Source organism: Scyliorhinus torazame, chromosome 7, assembly GCF_047496885.1.
Source record: "Scyliorhinus torazame isolate Kashiwa2021f chromosome 7, sScyTor2.1, whole genome shotgun sequence".
Lineage (NCBI taxonomy): Eukaryota > Metazoa > Chordata > Chondrichthyes > Carcharhiniformes > Scyliorhinidae > Scyliorhinus > Scyliorhinus torazame.
In genome coordinates this window covers 276,679,168-276,696,986 of record NC_092713.1, presented here as the reverse complement: position 1 = coordinate 276,696,986, position 17,819 = coordinate 276,679,168, and the positions used below count along the sequence as shown (strand labels likewise).

The 17,819-nt window shown below is 47.9% G+C and overlaps 1 protein-coding gene across 7 annotated transcripts in view; it reads left to right on the top strand.

Moving 5' to 3' along the window:
• Positions 1-17,819, top strand: part of LOC140427057 (uncharacterized) — a 202,681-nt gene that overhangs the window by 171,271 nt on the left and 13,591 nt on the right. For all 7 annotated transcript variants that reach the window (XM_072512517.1, XM_072512516.1, XM_072512513.1 and 4 more), the window contains one exon: positions 6,349-6,398. In XM_072512517.1, coding sequence (XP_072368618.1) covers positions 6,349-6,398 — 50 coding nt within the window. The remainder of the gene's footprint in view (positions 1-6,348; positions 6,399-17,819) is intronic.

Sequence of the window (17,819 nt, the reverse complement as noted above, 5' to 3'; positions counted from 1 at the left end):
AAGCCCTTGGAGCTCCATTTTAATAGGTTTTCCATTCAACTTTGGCACTATCCTGAACTCACGCTGGACTGACAGCTCATTCAATTTTAATTCTTCATCCAAATGAATTGTTTTAGTTTAATTACGGTTGTTATTCTTTCCTTCCACATTGTAAATTTTCTTGGTTGAATTCACTTTGTTTCCTCCTTTGAATGAATTCCGTGTCATCCTTTGAGTGTTCTTCTCTGAGAAGTTATTTTATTCCAGCAACATCATGCCAAAGTTTTTATATTGGCTGTCTTTGCTCCAGTTCATACGCGATGTATTACCAATTTGTAACAGTTTTAACTTCCATCAGCTTTAACTTGTAACAGTTTCAACTTAGAAGAGCTTTAACTTCCATGCAAGTTATAGCAATCTTTTGTTCTCTACCCTGCTCTACCTCCGTGTCTTACTGTATTGCACGTGGTGAACCCCACAGCCTGACTCCTTGGATTGCTGGTTTAAAATCAGTACGGACCTCCTTTTGAATTTTTGCCTTCGTTCTGATGCCAGCGTTTTCTGACCTTCTGTTAATCGGTTGATCAATTGATCTGTTGAAGCCGTTCCACTCCAACGATTTTTGAAAAATAAAAATGGTTTTCTTTCTTCTGATCCCCTTCCTCGTTGCCAGTTTTCTTTTTGTAAACTGTTGTATCTTTAGAATAACAGTACAAAAGAAATAGATTGCCGTAGCATGTGAGTTTGGTGCAAGATTAACTGAGGTTTATTGAATCGGTCTTGGCTGTACATGGTTTGGTCCAAGACTCTCTCAAAAGCTTGTGAAGTAGCCGAATGACATCATGCATAACACGTAACTCCATTCTCAAACAGACAGTGCACAAAACTATAATAGCCCACATATACAACAATAGTTTACATCATCAGTGTTGTAATAGCACATGATGAGAGCATGAGAGAAACCATTTCATATAGAGCTTCATGCTGAGTCTGTACTGGACATAGTTAGTATTATGGTAAATAAAAGGTCGAGTTGACCAATAGCCTTGCTTCCAGCAGTATCTGTAAATACAGACCCACAATGGTGATAACAGGTGCACCAAATATGAAAATGGAACTCACGGGTTCACACCTACTATAGCCCCACACCACAATTTCTTCATTTGTATGTCAGAATTGCAGTGGCATTTGGGAGCAGAGGAGGTGTACTACTATGAGGGTGAGAATGGAAGTTAATTCTTGATTTGCATGGACTTTTCAATGAGTTTACATAAGGCTGATAAGGCTTGGGCATAACCAATATGTTTTAAATCAGTTTAACCTTTACTGGCATTTTGCAACACCTTTCTTAACAAGTGTTTATATGATATTGTTGCATATTCTATGTTTTTTTTAAATTCATTTATGAGATGTGCATGTCACTGGTTAGACCAACATGTATTTACACTGTTCCGCTTAATTAATGTATTGGATATTAAACTTAAGCCAAAATATCACACAGCACTGAAATACTTTCTATACAAAGGCAAGCAAAATAAAGACGACATATGTTGTGCTGCAGCCCATCATGATAAATGTAGAGCTGTGCCTAGAAAAGCTATGCTTGAAAAATGTTAGATTACTCTAAATTGCAGATAAACAGTCCGTTTACAAATCTTTATACCACACAGACTGTTGAACAGTTAATTCGGCAATTCAATCTAAGATTAAAAACAGAAAAAGATCAGAAGAGCCAAGAACAGTTTTTCATCCAATTTTGATCATAACTCCGAAAGATCATATTTTGTGTGTTGAGAGATGAAAGAGCTTCGTTGGGTTTGTGACGTTAAGAAAACTTCAGCTTTTTTACAAACATAATGCCATTCATCATTCATGAAGCCATCACAGCATCTGCCTTCTCTTATCCCCTGTGCTGCTATTCCACATGTGCCAGCAACCCTTCTTTATTATAATTAACAGGTTTAACCTTGAGGGATTCGCACACTAGCTGAGTAGTTATCCAGTAGCTATCTTCAAATTTGAAAACCAGAACATTTTACTGTTACCAACAATTCCAAAAATGCTGCAGTCTAGAAATACGTTTGTTCCACGCCTATCTTACATGCAGCTTGTACATAAACATTCAGTGCCATCAGCCATATTGGTTAGGAGTGTCAGGGCTTGTACAGATTGTGCTTAATGCATGTGAAAATCTGGGGCAAAAGGCTTATTTCTTTTTTTTTAAATTTAGAGTATCCAATTCTGTTTTTTTACAATTAAGGGGCAATTTAGCGTGGCCAATTCAGCTCCCCTGCACATCCTTTTGGGTTGTGGGGGTGACACCCATGCAGACACGGGGAGAATGTGCAAACTCCACACGGACAGTGACCCGGAGCCGGGATCGAACCCGGGTCCTCTGTGGCATCAGGCAGCAGCGCTGACCACTGCTTCAAGCCCCTTTATCAAATGGAACTGTGACTCCAGCATATGCTGCACATCCGCTAATCGGGAAACCGTGCTGATAGCCCATTATACCTAACCACAATGGCACTGCAGTGAAACTTGATGCCATATTAGGCGAAGCTGCAAAAAAAATTTAATTTGCAATTCACCACGATTCAATCATGTGAATTCTAGTAAAGGTTGTTTGAACAACACTAATAAAACTGAATTTAAATACAGCAAATGCTGAAAATAGACATCTAGGGCGGGATTCTCCCCTACCCGGCGGGGCGGGGGAATCCGGCGTAATGGAGTGGCGGGAACCACTCTGGCGTCGCGCTGCCCCCCCGCACCTTTAGGGACCAAGCCCTCACCTTGAGGGGCGAGGCCCGCACCGGAGTGATTTCCGCCCCGCCGGCTGGCGGGAAAGGCCTTTGGCGCCACGCCAGCTGGCGCCAAAAGAACTTCGCCGGGTGACGCATGCGCGGGAGTGTCAGCGGACGCTCACGGCATCCCCGCGCATGCGCAGTGGAGGGGGTCTCTTCCGCCTCCGCCATAGTGGAGACCATGGCGAAGGGGCGGAAGAAAAAGAGTGCCCCCACGGCAGAGGCCCGCCTGCCGATCGGTGGGCCCCGATCGCGGGCCAGGCCACCGTGGGGGCACCCCCCGGGCCAGATCACCCCACGCCCCCCCCAGGACCCCGGAGCCCGCCCCGCCGTCTGCTCCCGCCGGTACGGTAGGTGGTTAAATCCACGCCGGCTGGCGAGGGTAGATAGCGGCGGGACTTTGGCCCATCGCGGGCCGGAGAATCGCCGGGGGGAGCCCGCCGACCGACGCGGCGCGATTACCACCCCCGCCGATTCTCTGGTGGCGGATAATACAGGACACGGCGGGGGCGGGATTCACGCCAGCCCCCGGCGATTCTCCGACCCAGCAGGGGGTCGGAGAATCGCGCCCCACGTCAGGCAATATCTGTGAAGGGAAACAGAGCTTACATTTCAGTTTGATGACCCTTCATTAGAACCAGGTTAGATTGAGTGAGGGGAGCAGACAAATTGATGTCACATCAATGTCACACTATTAGATCCTAATGAAAAGATCTGGAGAGCGTAAGAGGCCAGAGGGGGTGATTCAGATGGATTGGGAGTTGGGTAAAAGGGTCCGCAGTGCGGGGGAAAGACTCCTGGCCAAAGAAGGGAAGGCGGAGGCAACAATAGAAGATCTCAACATCATGCTTCGCTCAAAATTCATTGGGACAGGCTGTAAGGGAATGAAGCTGAGGCCTTTGCGAAGGACAGATCATTCAGAGTCAGAGAGCGGGAGGTCAGAGTGTATGGTGAATTGAATCAATCATAGAATTTACAGTGCAGAAGGAGGTCATTTGGCCGATCAAGTCTGCACCAGCCCTTGGAAAGAGCACCCTACTTAAGCCCACACCTTCTCCTACCACCGTAACCCAGTAACCCCTCCTAACTAGTGTTTTGGACACTAAAGGCAATTTAGCATGGCCAATCCACCTAATCTGCACATCTTTGGACTGTGGGAGAAACCGGAGCACCCGGAGGAAACCCACGCAGACACGGGGAAAGTGTGCAGACACCTCAAAGACAGTGACCCAAGCTGGGAATCAAACCCGGCATCCTGGAGCTGTGAAGCAACAGTGCTAACCACTGTGCTACCATGCCGCCCAATACATGGAATGGGGTAAGAGTTGAATAGATGGGGTCGAAGGAAAAGGAAGGGGGGAAGGTTCCAGCTAGGTGTTCGCACCTATGAAATGGTCAAGCTTGTAATCCTTCACACCTGAAGGGAAAATAGAAGGTTTTTTGGTAAAATGCCATATATAGAAGGTTGAAATGAAACTATGAACGAGGACAGTTTTGAGATAGTCACTCAGTGCTACTTATATGTTGAGATTTGAGGAAGTGGTGAGAACAACGATGCAAGGAATTCTACATGTCTAGCAGATATCTACAATCGTCAGTGAATCCAAAATATGAAGGGTGGAATTTTAATTGAAATCCACATGGAATACGTTAGAGCTAGAGGCAGTTGCAAAGAAAGCAGCTGTGGCTATGGAAGTCGTTTTCTGAATACCTGACCAAAAATAGAAGGGAAATAGAAAACAATGAAACTGAACAAGGTAGAAGAGACAAACTGAATTCCTGTCGGAGCCAAGAGCAGAACATCTTCAAAGCGCATGGGCATTCCAGGAAGAGATGTGGCAGCCGATTAAACATTAATATACAAGCAAACTCCTGCATTATCTGAAACAAAAACAGAAACTACTCAGCATGGGCAGCATGGTGACACAGTGAATAGCACTCTGCCTCACGGCGCCGAGGTCCCAGGTTCGATCCCGGCTCTGGGTCACTGTCCGTGTGGAGTTTACACATTCACCCTGTGTTTGCGTGGGTTTCAACCCCACAGCCCAAAGATGTGCAGGGTAGGTGGATTGGCCATGCTAAATTGCCCCTTAATTGGAAAAAATGAATTGGGTTCTCTAAACTTATTTAAAAAAAGAAAATACTCAGCAAACCTCGCAGCATCTGCGCAGAATAGCAATTTGTTATTGACCTAAACTGTTTCTCTGGATAAATCTCATGGAAATGTATAAAATTCTAACAGGACTAGTCTGGGAAGATGCAGGAAGGATGTTTCCAATGACAGGGGAGTCCAGAACCAGGGGTCACAGTCTAAGGATACGGGGCAAACCATTTAACTTGAGATGAGGAGAATTTTCCTCACCCAGACGGTGTTGAGCTTACGGAGTTCTCGACCACAGAAAGCAATTGAGGACAAAACACATATGTTTCCAAGAAGGAGTTAGATAAAGAGCTAAAGCTATCAAAGCAAATGGGGCAGAGGTGGACTTACATTTTTGGGGGCGCCTGTGCTCTCCCTCTTTGCAGGGGTGCCACGTAACTCCCTGCCACCTGGTGACATGGTGGCCCTGCCCCCAATGATGTTGAGCCCCACTCCAAATGACAACAATGGTCTGCTGATTCCATCCGGCCTCAGCTCACACAATACAAGGCACAGAAATCCAAAATTGTGCGCTCGCTGCACAATCCAGTTGCTGCTAGGCCCAGCCCTCTCACTCTCTGCATGTCTGCCTGCCTGGCCTCTGGCTCTGGTCAGGTTGCCACTGGTCAGGGGAAAGAGGGAGCAGGTCACTATGTTAGATGATAAGCAATGATCACAATGAATGGCGGAGCAGGCTCGAAGGGCCGAATGGCCTACTCCTGCTCTTGTTGTCTATGTGCCTACGCTGCCCTGTCCTGCTGATTATTTCCAGCATTTTCTGGTTTTAGTTCAGATTTCCTGCCTCTGCAGTATTGTGCTTTGGTACCAATCAATGTCTGAATGATTTCCATTATAAATGTTAAGAATTCGGTAGAATGTGCTTATCCTTTGAAGGAGAATTACATTCTACATCTTTGCAGAAGAGATAAATGGCAGCCTTTTATTATCTGGGGTCATAACTCGTTACAGCTTGGCAGGCAGAGAAACATGACTTCCCCTGAGACTTGGCACAGGCATATGAAATAAAAGCTTTCAACATGTTAAAAGTGGTTGTATGCTTTGGTGAGTTAAACATGGGTAAATTATGGGTCACTTGGCCTCAACTGTTGCCATATAACTTCTTTCATTTTGACAAAGAATTTGAAATATTTTGTAAGATTCCTGCAATCTATCAATTCACTCCCTGAGGTCTTGAGGGATTATGAAATCCCTGCGACTCAGTGGTACATAAAATGATGGCTCCCACAGTGAGGTCGACAACTTAAAAGTGGAATCTTATGGAAACAGTCTTCCAAAATATATCAACAAAGCACAGATATGATATTTTCCCTGAGATAGAGGGTGGTTGCTACCTAAATTCAGTTCTCATTTTCCACTGTCCTGTACGAGGCATTAAAGGAGCGTTTGTTTTTTCTTCTACAGTTTCAACGAAGAAGTATGAATCACGACAATACTCAGACTGGTGAAGAAATGTGAGTACTTAATTTGCTCAGGAAAACATACAATGTGCACCCAACACAGTCAGCAATCTGCAGAAACACCTTATTAGTTTTACCTCAGGAATTGCTTAACAAAACACGTACTCTGTATCAAGCATCAAATACTTATGTGTGGGTAAAGAGGGGAAAAAAACCGATAATACGCAAATCTCATGCTCAACAGCTGGATGTGATTAGTAAGCATAACAAACTGACCAGGTCAGAATGTGCCTTTTTGGGGAGAGTTTGGGCATATCTCTCTCATCCATGTGTCAATGCTGTCTTCCTTGGCTTGGAAGATAAGATCAACCAGACTGCAGATATCTAAGCAGATGTTAATTGAAACCAATGTAGGGAAAATGTTCTGAAAAGCAAAACAGATTAAGTACAAGTGTCAGGGAGAAAAGTTTTAAAAAAACAACTAAATGCATCATCAACCAAGAGAAGGTGTTGACTGGAGAATGTTTTTTAATAAGTCTTTCAGAATCCTTTGGTTTATTTCTGTTAAATTTAGTTAGTCTAATGAATTGAGGTATTGCATGGCAGCTCGCTCCCATGAAATGCGCATCCTGTAACACGTGGGAACTCCAGAATGCTTGTTGTACCCTCAATAACGACGCTCAGAGAGTAAATGGTAAAGAAGGCTTTGATAAGCTAAGAACTAGCCTGGTGCCGAGACAGGTGCTAACTGGGTGCCGCCCACAAGGCGGCCCCTTATATATGACTCCCAGGTGGGCGGAGCCAGAGGTGGAGTCCCCCAGGGTTCCAAGCCCAGTCTTAAAGGGGACATCACCTGACATGATGATAAGGGTACAGTGATACAGTAACCATTCATCACAATGCTTCTCATGTATTGGACAAAAACATTGTCACAAACGCTTTAAAAAGCAAAGCCAGCAGCACGGTTCAATTCCCGTACCAGCCTCCCCGAACAGGCGCCGGAATGTGGCGACTTGGGGCTTTTCACAGTAACTTCATTTGAAGCCTACTTGTGACAATAAGCGATTTTCATTTAATATGAAAGGTGAGTTTAATTCACAGTCTTGTGTCAGAAATTAGTTCAGAAAAAATAATACCACTCACACACACACAGGCCGGGATTTTACCTGATATTGGTGCAGCCTGAAGTCAGGCGGGAAAAGTGGTGTTGAAGCCATCAACAGCAATTGCTACTTTCTCTGCCATCCAGTCTGGAGCTCAGAAAAAAATACTTCAAGGGACGGGTCCCATAATATATCGCTGGTGGGGTGGCCTCAGATACATTCACCCCTCTCGCAACTTAGAAACTGGAGAATCTGGGTGTCATTTTAAAAGGCCATCCCAGCGCTCAGCAACCAAACCAATTAACCCTGAAAACCCCTTGGCACCACCGCTGGCAGTGCTGGGGGTGGGAGGATAGGATCCAGGCAGTGCCCGGGCATGAACCTCTCCCCAATAAGCACAGCAATGACCTGAGCTCCCCTGGGAGGCCTACTCGCCAGGTGCACCCCTTCAGAGACCTGTTGGGCTTCTTGCTGTTCTGCCATCACACTACTGTGGATGGATTTTCTGATGGATGCGGGGCGGCGGGTGAGGAAATGAATCTCGCCTAGGGGCCTTATAATGGCTTGTGAATGCATTTAAATGAGATTCCCAACATGCAACATCAGGAAATGCACCCTGTCACTGACGGATGTTTGAAATAATCACATCAGGCATTTACATCGACATAAAACATGACTTTGCACTTGTTGTGAAATGTTCGCTCCTGTCGCCGAACCCGCCTCACCTGAATGGGAGCAGAAATCCCGGCCACAGACGCAAAGATTCAGTACAAATTAAGAAAACCACAATGCTCGCATAAAGTGAATCATGATCAGTTTCCCTGGCTTGATGCAGACCTCGTATGTTGAAGTTAAGATGTTGTGCTGTCTGATGTTGCATTTGTCATGATATCCACATTAACATATCATGGTGCAATCACACACACACACTGATGGACAGGCAGTTGGACCAACCAGCACACACATAACATCACAGCCAATCACCAGTGAGAGCACACGCACTATAAAACAGGAAACACCACAGTTCCCGCTCACTCTACCAGGAGATATCTCAGAGCACAGAGCTCACAGCAGCGCGCCACTCAGACATAGTCCAGGTGCTGAGTGCCTCACTAAGATAGTGATAGGGCTGGGTCCACAGGTTAGCTGGTGAAGCACGTACCCAAGCCAGCAGTTAGTTGTAACCATTGTTAAGGCAATAAAACGGAGTTGTACCATCTACAGTTGGATCATTTGTGCAGCAGAACACCCAACACAACAGCATTGTCTCTGAAAGGTTGCTTTCAGAGATAAGCTTAACAGTTGCAACAGGATGCAGGGAAAAGCGAAGTTCCTTGCTTCTCTGGTTCTGCAGGCATAGCACTTTTAGCTGTCATTTGCTCTCCTGCAGAATATTGGTTGTTTCTGGGTGCCTGTCCTTGCATTTCCCTGTGGAAGCACTTGTCTGCTTCTCTCAAAATGTTTCAAGATGTCTCTCCCATGATCTTTCTGAGATAAAAGCAAATTACTGTGGATGCTGGAATTCGAAACCAAAGAGAAAATGCTGGAAAATCTCAGCAGGTCTGGCAGCATCTGTAGGGAGAAAAAAGAGCTGACGTTTCGAGTCCAGATGACCCTTTGTCAAAGCTATAAGACAGAGAAAGTGGGAAATATTTGTACTGTGGAGTGAGAATGAAAGATGAGTCAAGCCACAGAACCCCAGGGAAACGGGGTGCTCATCTTTCTGAGATGGTTCTCTGATGGCAACTTCCTGATTGTCTCAAAGCAGCATGAAGCAAAGATGTCTGCTGTCACACTGAGTCACTGTCCCATATAAGGTAAGCAGGAGTCCCACCTAGCAATCCAAAGTCTCTTTAGCACTTGCACTTTGTGGTAGTCACCACTAGCAGTGTTATCTGTATTATGTTAAGGCACGTATAATAGAGGTACATGGGTAAATCCCTGCCTGCTGGCTCCGCCCAGTAGGCAGCATATAAATGTGTGTGCTCGCTGGTGCTGCAGCCATTCTGGTAGCAGTTACAGAAGGCACAACATCTTTGCTCAATAAAGCCTCGATTATTCCACTGCTCTCGTCTTTGTGGTAATTGATAGTGCATCAATTTATTGAGCAAAGATTTTTTTAAACGATGGATCTCCTCACCAAGCCTGATCGCTTGCAGCTGAGCCCTCAAGCAGCCAACGCTACGTCCACCTTTGAGCACTGGCTAGTCTGCTTCGAAAGCTACCTCCGAATATCCGCTGTGCAACCCTCGGACTCGCAGAAGCTCCAAGTCCTTTATTCACAGGTGAGCCCTGACATTTTTCCTCTCATCCGGGATGCGCGCACTAACTCTAAAGCGATGGAGCTCCTGAAGGGACATTACGTCAATCAACTATACGCCAGGCACCTCCTGGCCATGAGACAGCATCTCCCCGGGGAGTCTCTGGATGATTTCAGACGTGCCCTGCACATCCTGGCGAGGAACTGTGACTGCCAGGCAGTTTCGGCAGTCCAGCACACAGAACTTTTAATTCGAGACACTTTCGTTAAGGGCTTGAGGTCTGCATACGTCCACCAGCGGCTACTGGAAGGGGTACGCTTGATCTTGCAGGAACTAGGCAGCTCGCTAACTCATTAGAAGTGGCCTCCTGTAACGTCTAGTTATACGCCACCGAACGCGCGGCACCCTCATGGGCATCGTGAGCCCCACCAGCTGCCGACTCCAGGTCACCACAAGCCTATGCCGCGCGGCAGCCAGCCAACCCTGGGGGGCCCAAGTGCTATTTTTGCGGGCAGATCAAACACCCCAGGCAGCGCTGCCCGGCACGGAGCGCGACCTGCAACGGAAGTAGAAATAAGGGACACTTTGTTTCTGTTTGCCAGGCCCGCTCAGTCGCCGCTGTTTCCAGGCCCGGCGTTCCTGCATCCCCCACATGCGACCCAGGGGCGCCGCCATCTTTGATGCCACCCATCATGTGCGCCCCGTGGGCGGCGCCATCTTCGGCGCCATTTTGGATGGCGCCTCAGGAGCCCTGCTCGTCTGGCCGTTCATCGCCTGCCGCTACCTCCACCACCGCTGACCAGCCCAGGACCTCCCAGCATCTGCCGTAGCTCGCCTCGATCACCCTGGATCAGTCCCAGCCCCGCAACCTCGCGACCGCAACAACAACGGTGAAGATCGATGGGCACAAGACGACCTGCCTTTTTGACTCTGGGAGCACAGAGAGCTTCATCCACCCCACTCCGGTAAGGCGCTGCTCCCTCCTGGTACACCCAGTCACCCAGAAAATCTCCCTGGCCTCCGGATCCCATTCTGTGGAAATCCGGGGGTACTGCATCGCAACCCTCACCGTCCAAGGCGTAGAGTTTAGCAACTTGCGGCTCTACTTCCTCCCCCGCTTCTGCGCTGCACTGTTACTCGGCCAGGACTTCCAGTGCCACCTCCAAAGCTTAACCTTAAAATTTGGCGGATCCCTACCCCCCTCACCGTATGCGGCCTCACGACCCTTAAGGTCGATCCTCCTTCCCTGTTTGCGAACCTCACCCCGGATTGCAAACCTGTCGCCAGCAGGAGCAGATGGTACAGTGCCCAGGACAGGACCTTCATCAGGTCGGAGGTCCAACAGCCTCTGCGGGAAGGGGTCATTGAGGCCAGCAATAGCCCCTGGAGATCTCAAGTGGCAGTCGTAAAGACTGGGGAGAAGCACAGGATGGTCATTGACTACAGTCAGACCATTAGTCGGTACATGCAGCTCGACGCGTACCCCCTCCCACGCATATCTGACATGGTCAATCAGATTGCGCAGTATCGGGTCTTTTCCACAGTGGACCTGAAGTCCGCCTACCACCAGCTTCCCATCCGCCTGGAGGACCGCCAATACACTGCGTTCGAAGCAGATGGCCGCCACTATCACTTCCTTAGGGTTCCCTTCGGCGTCACTAATGGGGTCTCGGTCTTCGAACGAGAGATGGACCGAATGGTCGACCGGTACTGACTGCGGAGCACCTTCCTGTACCTAGATAACGTCACCATCTGCAGCCACGATCAGCAGGACAACGACGCAAACCTACAAAAATTTGTCCAGACCGCCAAACTCCTTCACCTCACGTACAATAAGGAGAAATGCATGTTCCGCACCAACTGCCTAGCCATCCTTGGCTATGTCATGGAAAATGGAGTCCTAGGGCCCGACCCCGACCGCCTGCGCCCCCTCATGGAACTCCCACTCCCCCACTGCCCCAAGGCCCTGAAACGATGGCCTGGGGCTTTTCTCCTACTATGGCCAGTGGGTTGCTAATTATGCGGACAAGGCCCGCCCACTCATTCAGTCCACACTTTTTCCCCTGACGGCTGAGGCCCGCAAGGCCTTCGACCGCATCAAGGCAGACATCGCTAAGGCCACGATGCACGCGGTCGACGAGTCCCTCCCCTTTCAGGTCAAGAGCGATGCATCGGACGTAGCTCTGGCCGCCACCCTCAACCAGGCGGGCAGGCCCATGGCCTTCTTTTCCCGCACCCTCCATGCCTCCGAAATTCTGCACTCCTCTGTCGAAAAGGAGGCCCAAGCTATTGTGGAAGCTGTGTGGCATTGGAGGCATTACCTGGCCAGCAGGAGATTCACTCTCCTCAATGACCACTGGTCGGTGCCTTCATGTTCAATAACACACAGCGGGGCAAGATCAAAAACGACAAGGTCTTGAGGTGGAGGATCGAGCTCTCCACCTATAATTACAAGATTTTGTATCATCCGGGGAAGCTCAACGAGCCCCCTGACGCCCAATCCCGCGGTACATATGCCAGCGCGCAAGTGGACCGACTCCGGGCTCTCCACTATGACCTCTGCCACCCGGGGGTCACCCGGTTCTTCAATTTCATCAAGGCCCGCAACCTGCACTACTCCATTGAGGAGGTCAGGACCGTCACCAGAGACTGCAAGGTCGGCGCAGAGTGCAAGCCGCACTTCTACCGGCCAGATCGAGCGCACCTGGTGAAGTCCTCCTGCATCTTTGAACGCCTCAGCATGGACTTCAAAGGGCCCCTCCCCTCCACCGACTGCAACACGTACTTTCTGAATGTGGTTGATGAGTACTCCCAGTTCCCTTTCGCCATCCCATGCCCCAATATGACTTCTGCCACGGTCATTAAAGCCCTCCACAGCATCTTCACTCTGTTCAGTTTCCCAACCTACATCCACAGCGATCGGTGATCCTCTTTTATGAGTGATGAGCTGCGTCAGTTCCTGCCCAGTAGGTGGCGTATAAATGTGTGTGCTCGCCGGTGCTGCAGCCATTCTGGTTCCAGCTACGGGAGGCACAACATCTTTGCTCAATAAAGCCTCAATTATTCCACTACTCTCGTCTTTGTGGTAATTGATAGTGCATCGCACTTCAAAGAGGCCAAGGCTGTTGACAGCTTACAGTTGCTTATCTGTTTAATGGCTTTGTGTTTGAAGTTAAACCATCAAGTCAATGGGCGAGACTATCTATCAATTCCCGGGCAGTCGGTTGCAGAGTTGCAGCCCTGTAGGTTTTTGTTCCCGTGGCCCATTGCATGGTTTCCGCAGCTCTACCCACTACAGCAGTAAGTGTACTGAAATCTTCCATCCTCCGTTTGAAGTAAGCCTCAGTAACTCACAGTTGTCCGATAGCTTCTTTTTTTTCAAAACTCTTTTACCTGCACCAGTGGCTGTCCAGATCGACCGGATGATTCGCTGACACCCTGTTACGAACTGTGTGGTGTCCAAATTTATACTTGAGAGTATTTTGTACATGCAACAACGATGATATAATCTTGGACTTCAATGATATTTTTCCCTTCCTCACTCTTGATGGTGCATGGGCCCGGATTCTGTCGATGATTCCTTCTTCTGGCTCACCAAATCATTGTTGAAAGTTGTTTTTATCCCGTTTTTTCTTGCGGTTCAGATCTTATTCCAAGTTTCCCTTTTGTTATGTTCTTTGTTGTAGCCACAAAGAGGTGGCACATGTCGGGCACGATCTTCGTAAAAGGGACCAAAGTTCCCGAGTGAGCATGTTTAGCCGCATGTATCCCAACACTCACAGTGCCGAGAAACACATGGCTATTTAACACGACTCGCTTTGAATAAGTTACCTGAATGGGAAATGTGCGGCTAAGACCACAAATAGCCCTGTTTTTTTACAATGGGGAGCTCCGCTCACGGGAACTCCCCGTTGTAGCGAGAGATCAGGACACCATTTTTAAATTACGTCCCGATCTGCGAGGCCCTTAAGACAAAATCACCAACCTCACCTCCCAGCCCTGAGTGCAACATGGGAGAGTCCCCGCCCCCCAACACCCACACTGGGCAACCCCGGCCCGATCGCATGCACACAAAAAATGCCAGCTTGATACCTTGGCAGTGCCCATGTGAAAAAATGAAATGAAATGAATGTCAGCACCATCTTGGCAGTGCCAGGCTGGCACTGCTGTGTACCCAGGTGGCACCAGCCGGGCCAAGGCACCACCCTGCCCAAAGGTCATGCAGCTGGGGGCATCCAATCCCCTTGAAGACCCCCACTGGTGCCGTTCCATCTGGTCCCCTTATGTGGGGACCAGTTTTTTTTTATTAAAAAAAAATATACTTTATTCATAAAATTTATCATAAACATTACAGAACATTTCGAATTGTCTTGACTGTACATTTCCATCAGAGTTACACATTGCCTTGACTTTCTTCCATTCAATTTTGATAATATTGTACACATATCACTCTTTACGTTACAATTCCTTCTTAAATATTTACATTGTCATGTTTCTTTTATACATTGGAGTGTTGGCGGCCCAGACCGAGGGGGGTTTACACTGTTACCCGCCCCTCGGTATACATTTGCTGGAAAAACCTTACACAGTGGTCTTTCCCCATTGCGCCTTGGCGGCAGCTGCCCCAAGCTTGCGCCCCTCAGCACGTAGTCCTGGACCTTGGAATGTGCCAGTCTGCAACACTCGGTCGAGGACAATTCTTTGCACTGGAAGATCAGCAAGTTTCGGGCAGACCAAAGAGCGTCTTTCACCGAGTTGATGACCTTCCAGCAGCAGTTGATGTTTGTCTCGGTGTGTGTCCCTGGAAACAGTCCGTAGAGCACAGAGTCCTGTGTCACAGAGCTGCTCGGGATGAACCTTGACAAATACCACTGCATTTCTCTCCAGACCTTCTTTGCAAAGGCACATTCCACAAGGAGGTGTGTGACCGCCTCATTTCTCCCACAGCCACTCCGAGGGCAGCGTGCATTGGCACAGAGCCTTCGGGTGTGCATGAAGAATCTGACAGGGAGGGCCCTTCTCACCACCAGCCAAGCTAGGTCTTGGTGCTTGTTTGAAAGTTCTGGTGATGAGGCGTTCTGCCAGATGACTCTGGCAGTCTGCTCAGGGAACCGTAAGAGTAAGGCTTACTGCCTCACTCTGATGTGGAGATTTGACAAAAAGTGATCCCGCCTTGCAACGTCTCGCGAGATTGCGTTGAATCTCGCGTGCCATGTAGATACCGGGAGCGGGGTCTCCTGGCTTTCACCGACCACGCTACACTGCGGAAAGCTACTTTTCCGGCACAGGTTAGCTGGAGGATCGCTTCTGTCGGGTTTGTATAACAGAGTACAAGGGGTTTATTTACAAAATGCTGCTTAAACAGGGTACTATGGTGAGCTCCGCAAAAGCCCGCAAAACACTCCGATAACGTCATTGCGTAACATGTGACATTACACCAGCCAATGCGGATACATAACAAGAGGGTTTAAATTACCTTGGGGGTTGGGGGCATGGGAACGAGGAGGTAGCATGAAGGGTGAAAAGATAAGGAGCCTAACTGGGAAAAACTAATAATATTGGAGCAAGAAATAGTGTGTTCAGGGTAAGAGTAAGGAAGAATGCAATAAGACCTACATTGGGTTGACTGTGAATGTATATGAATGTTTGCATTCAATGTGTTAAATAATATTGATGAGCAGCTGCCCTATTCCCCAACTGGGAATATGATGTCATGCTGACAACAAACACCTGGTTGCAAGGAAAGAAAGGAGGAGGGGTGGAATATTAGTTAAGGATAATGTTACATTGCTGGAGAGAGGGAGTTCAAGGACCACATCTATTTGGTTATAGATAAGAAACAAATAGAGGCACCATAGTTAGCACTGTGGCTTCACAGCACCCCAAGGGTCCCAGGTTCGATTCCCCGCTGGGTCACTGTCCGTGCGGAGTCTGCACGTTCTCCCCGTGGGTTTCCTCCGGGTGCTCCGGTTTCCTTCCACAATCCAAAGACGTGCAGGTTAGGTGGATTGGACATGCTAAATTGCCCTTAGTGTTCAAGAAAGGTTAGGAGGGGTTATTGGGTTACGGGGATAGGGTGGAAGTGAGGGCTTAAAGTGGGTCAGTGCAGACTCGATGGGCAAATGACCTCCTTCTGCACTGTATGTTCTATATGTTCTATGAGAAATAGAGGGACCAGGGACCCAGGTCCGATTCCCACCTCGGGTGACTGTCTGTGTGGAGTTTGCACAGTCTCCCTGTATCTGCGTGGATTTCCGTTGGATGCTAAGGTTTCCTCCCACGGTCCAAAGATGCGCAGGTTCGGTGGATTGACCATGCTAAATTTCCCCTACGTGTCCAGGGATAGGGCAGGAGATTGGGCCTAAGTAGAGTGGTCTTTCAAAGGGTCAGTGCTGACTCGATTGGGCCAACTGGCCTCCTTCTGCAATGTAGGGATTCTATGATTATACTACAGGGGGTATTTTATAGGCCACTAACTAGTGGGAAAAATATAGAAGAAAAAATCTCCCAAGGAAATTATGGGGACTTTAATTATCCTAATATAGACTGGAATAGTAATAGTATAAAAGACAGCGAGGGAGATGAGTTTCTCGATTGTGTTGAGGAGAATTTTCTACATCTGTATTCTTCCAGTCAAGGAGGCATTGCTGGATCTGGTCTGGTGAATGTGGTGGATTAAGTGGACCAAGTGTCAATAGATAAAACTTTAGGAGACAGTGAGCATAATTTCATAAGGTTTAGATTGGCTGTGAAAAAGATCAAGAATCAATCTGGATTAAAACAATTAATTGTGGTAGGGCAATATTCAATGGCACAAGAACAGATCTGGACTCGGTAAAATGGAATTAAAGATCGGCAAACAAAAACTGTAATTGAACAATGAACTGCCTTTAAAAAGGAGATAGTTTGGGGAAGTTGAGGTACTTTTGAGGTACATTCAAGGGGAAAAGGTAGTACAAACAAAGCTAGACGATGAAATAGATAGAATTGGATGAAGCAGGGAAAGGATGTGTAACAGCTGATAGGTTGATAACAAAGGTGAGAACCAGGTTGGCACTGCCAGGGTGCCGGGGCAGTGCCATGTCCCTGACCACTAGGGGCTACACTGGCCTCCGAGCCCCCAACGTGGTCATCAGATCTGGTCTCCATTTTTGGATTCCCATCGACGTTAGGTCATGCCGGTAGGTGAGAACATCTGATGTTCCTGAGAGATTCAGCGCTAAATCAATTTTGAATACTTAAACATATTAACATGTATGGTGGGCGTGAACGTGATTGCATCGGTAAAGGGAACAGTGGCAGCATGGACATGAAGTTGGCTGCATGACAGAGAATGGAGAACAGCGGTGAATGGTTGTTGTTTTTTAACTGAAGGATGGTACATAGTGGAGTTCCCCAGAAGTTGTCTTGGATCCATTGTTTTTTCTTGTGATCTACATTAATGACCAATACAGAGAAGTGGAATTAGCTGAGTTGCTCCCACAGAGAGGCAGCGCAAAGCTAAATGGCCTCCTTTTGTGCTGTAACCATAACTGTAACTTATTTTCACTACCTACCTGAAACAGTCAGATCAAAATGGCCAAAACTCTGACTTGAAGTGAACTGAGGGGTGGCACAGTAGCACAGTGGTTAGCACTGTTGCCTCACAGCGCCAGGGACCCAAGTTCCTGCCCCGGCTTGGGTCACTGTCTGTGGCGGATTCTGTATGTCCTCCCCGTGTCTGCATGGGTTTCCTCCGGGTGCTCCGGCTTCCTCCCACAGTCCAAAGATGTGCAGGTTAGATGGATTGGTCACGCTAAATTACCCCGTAGCGTGCAAACGGTAGGTGGGGTTGCTGGGTTACAGGTTAGGGTGAGGTGTGGGCTTTGGTAGGATGGTCTTTCAGGTGCTGATGTAGACTTGATGGGTCAAATAGCCTCCTTCTGCACTGTAAATTCTATGATTCTATGAACAGTGGAAATTGGAATGTCAGTTAAAACTTTATGGGTTGTGCGGGAATAAGCAGGAGAGGGGACTCCAAGTTAGATGGCCCTTTTGAAGAGCTGGCACAGGAATGAATGATAGGCCGAATAGTCACCTTCTATGATGTATGTTTATATAAAAATTGGGAT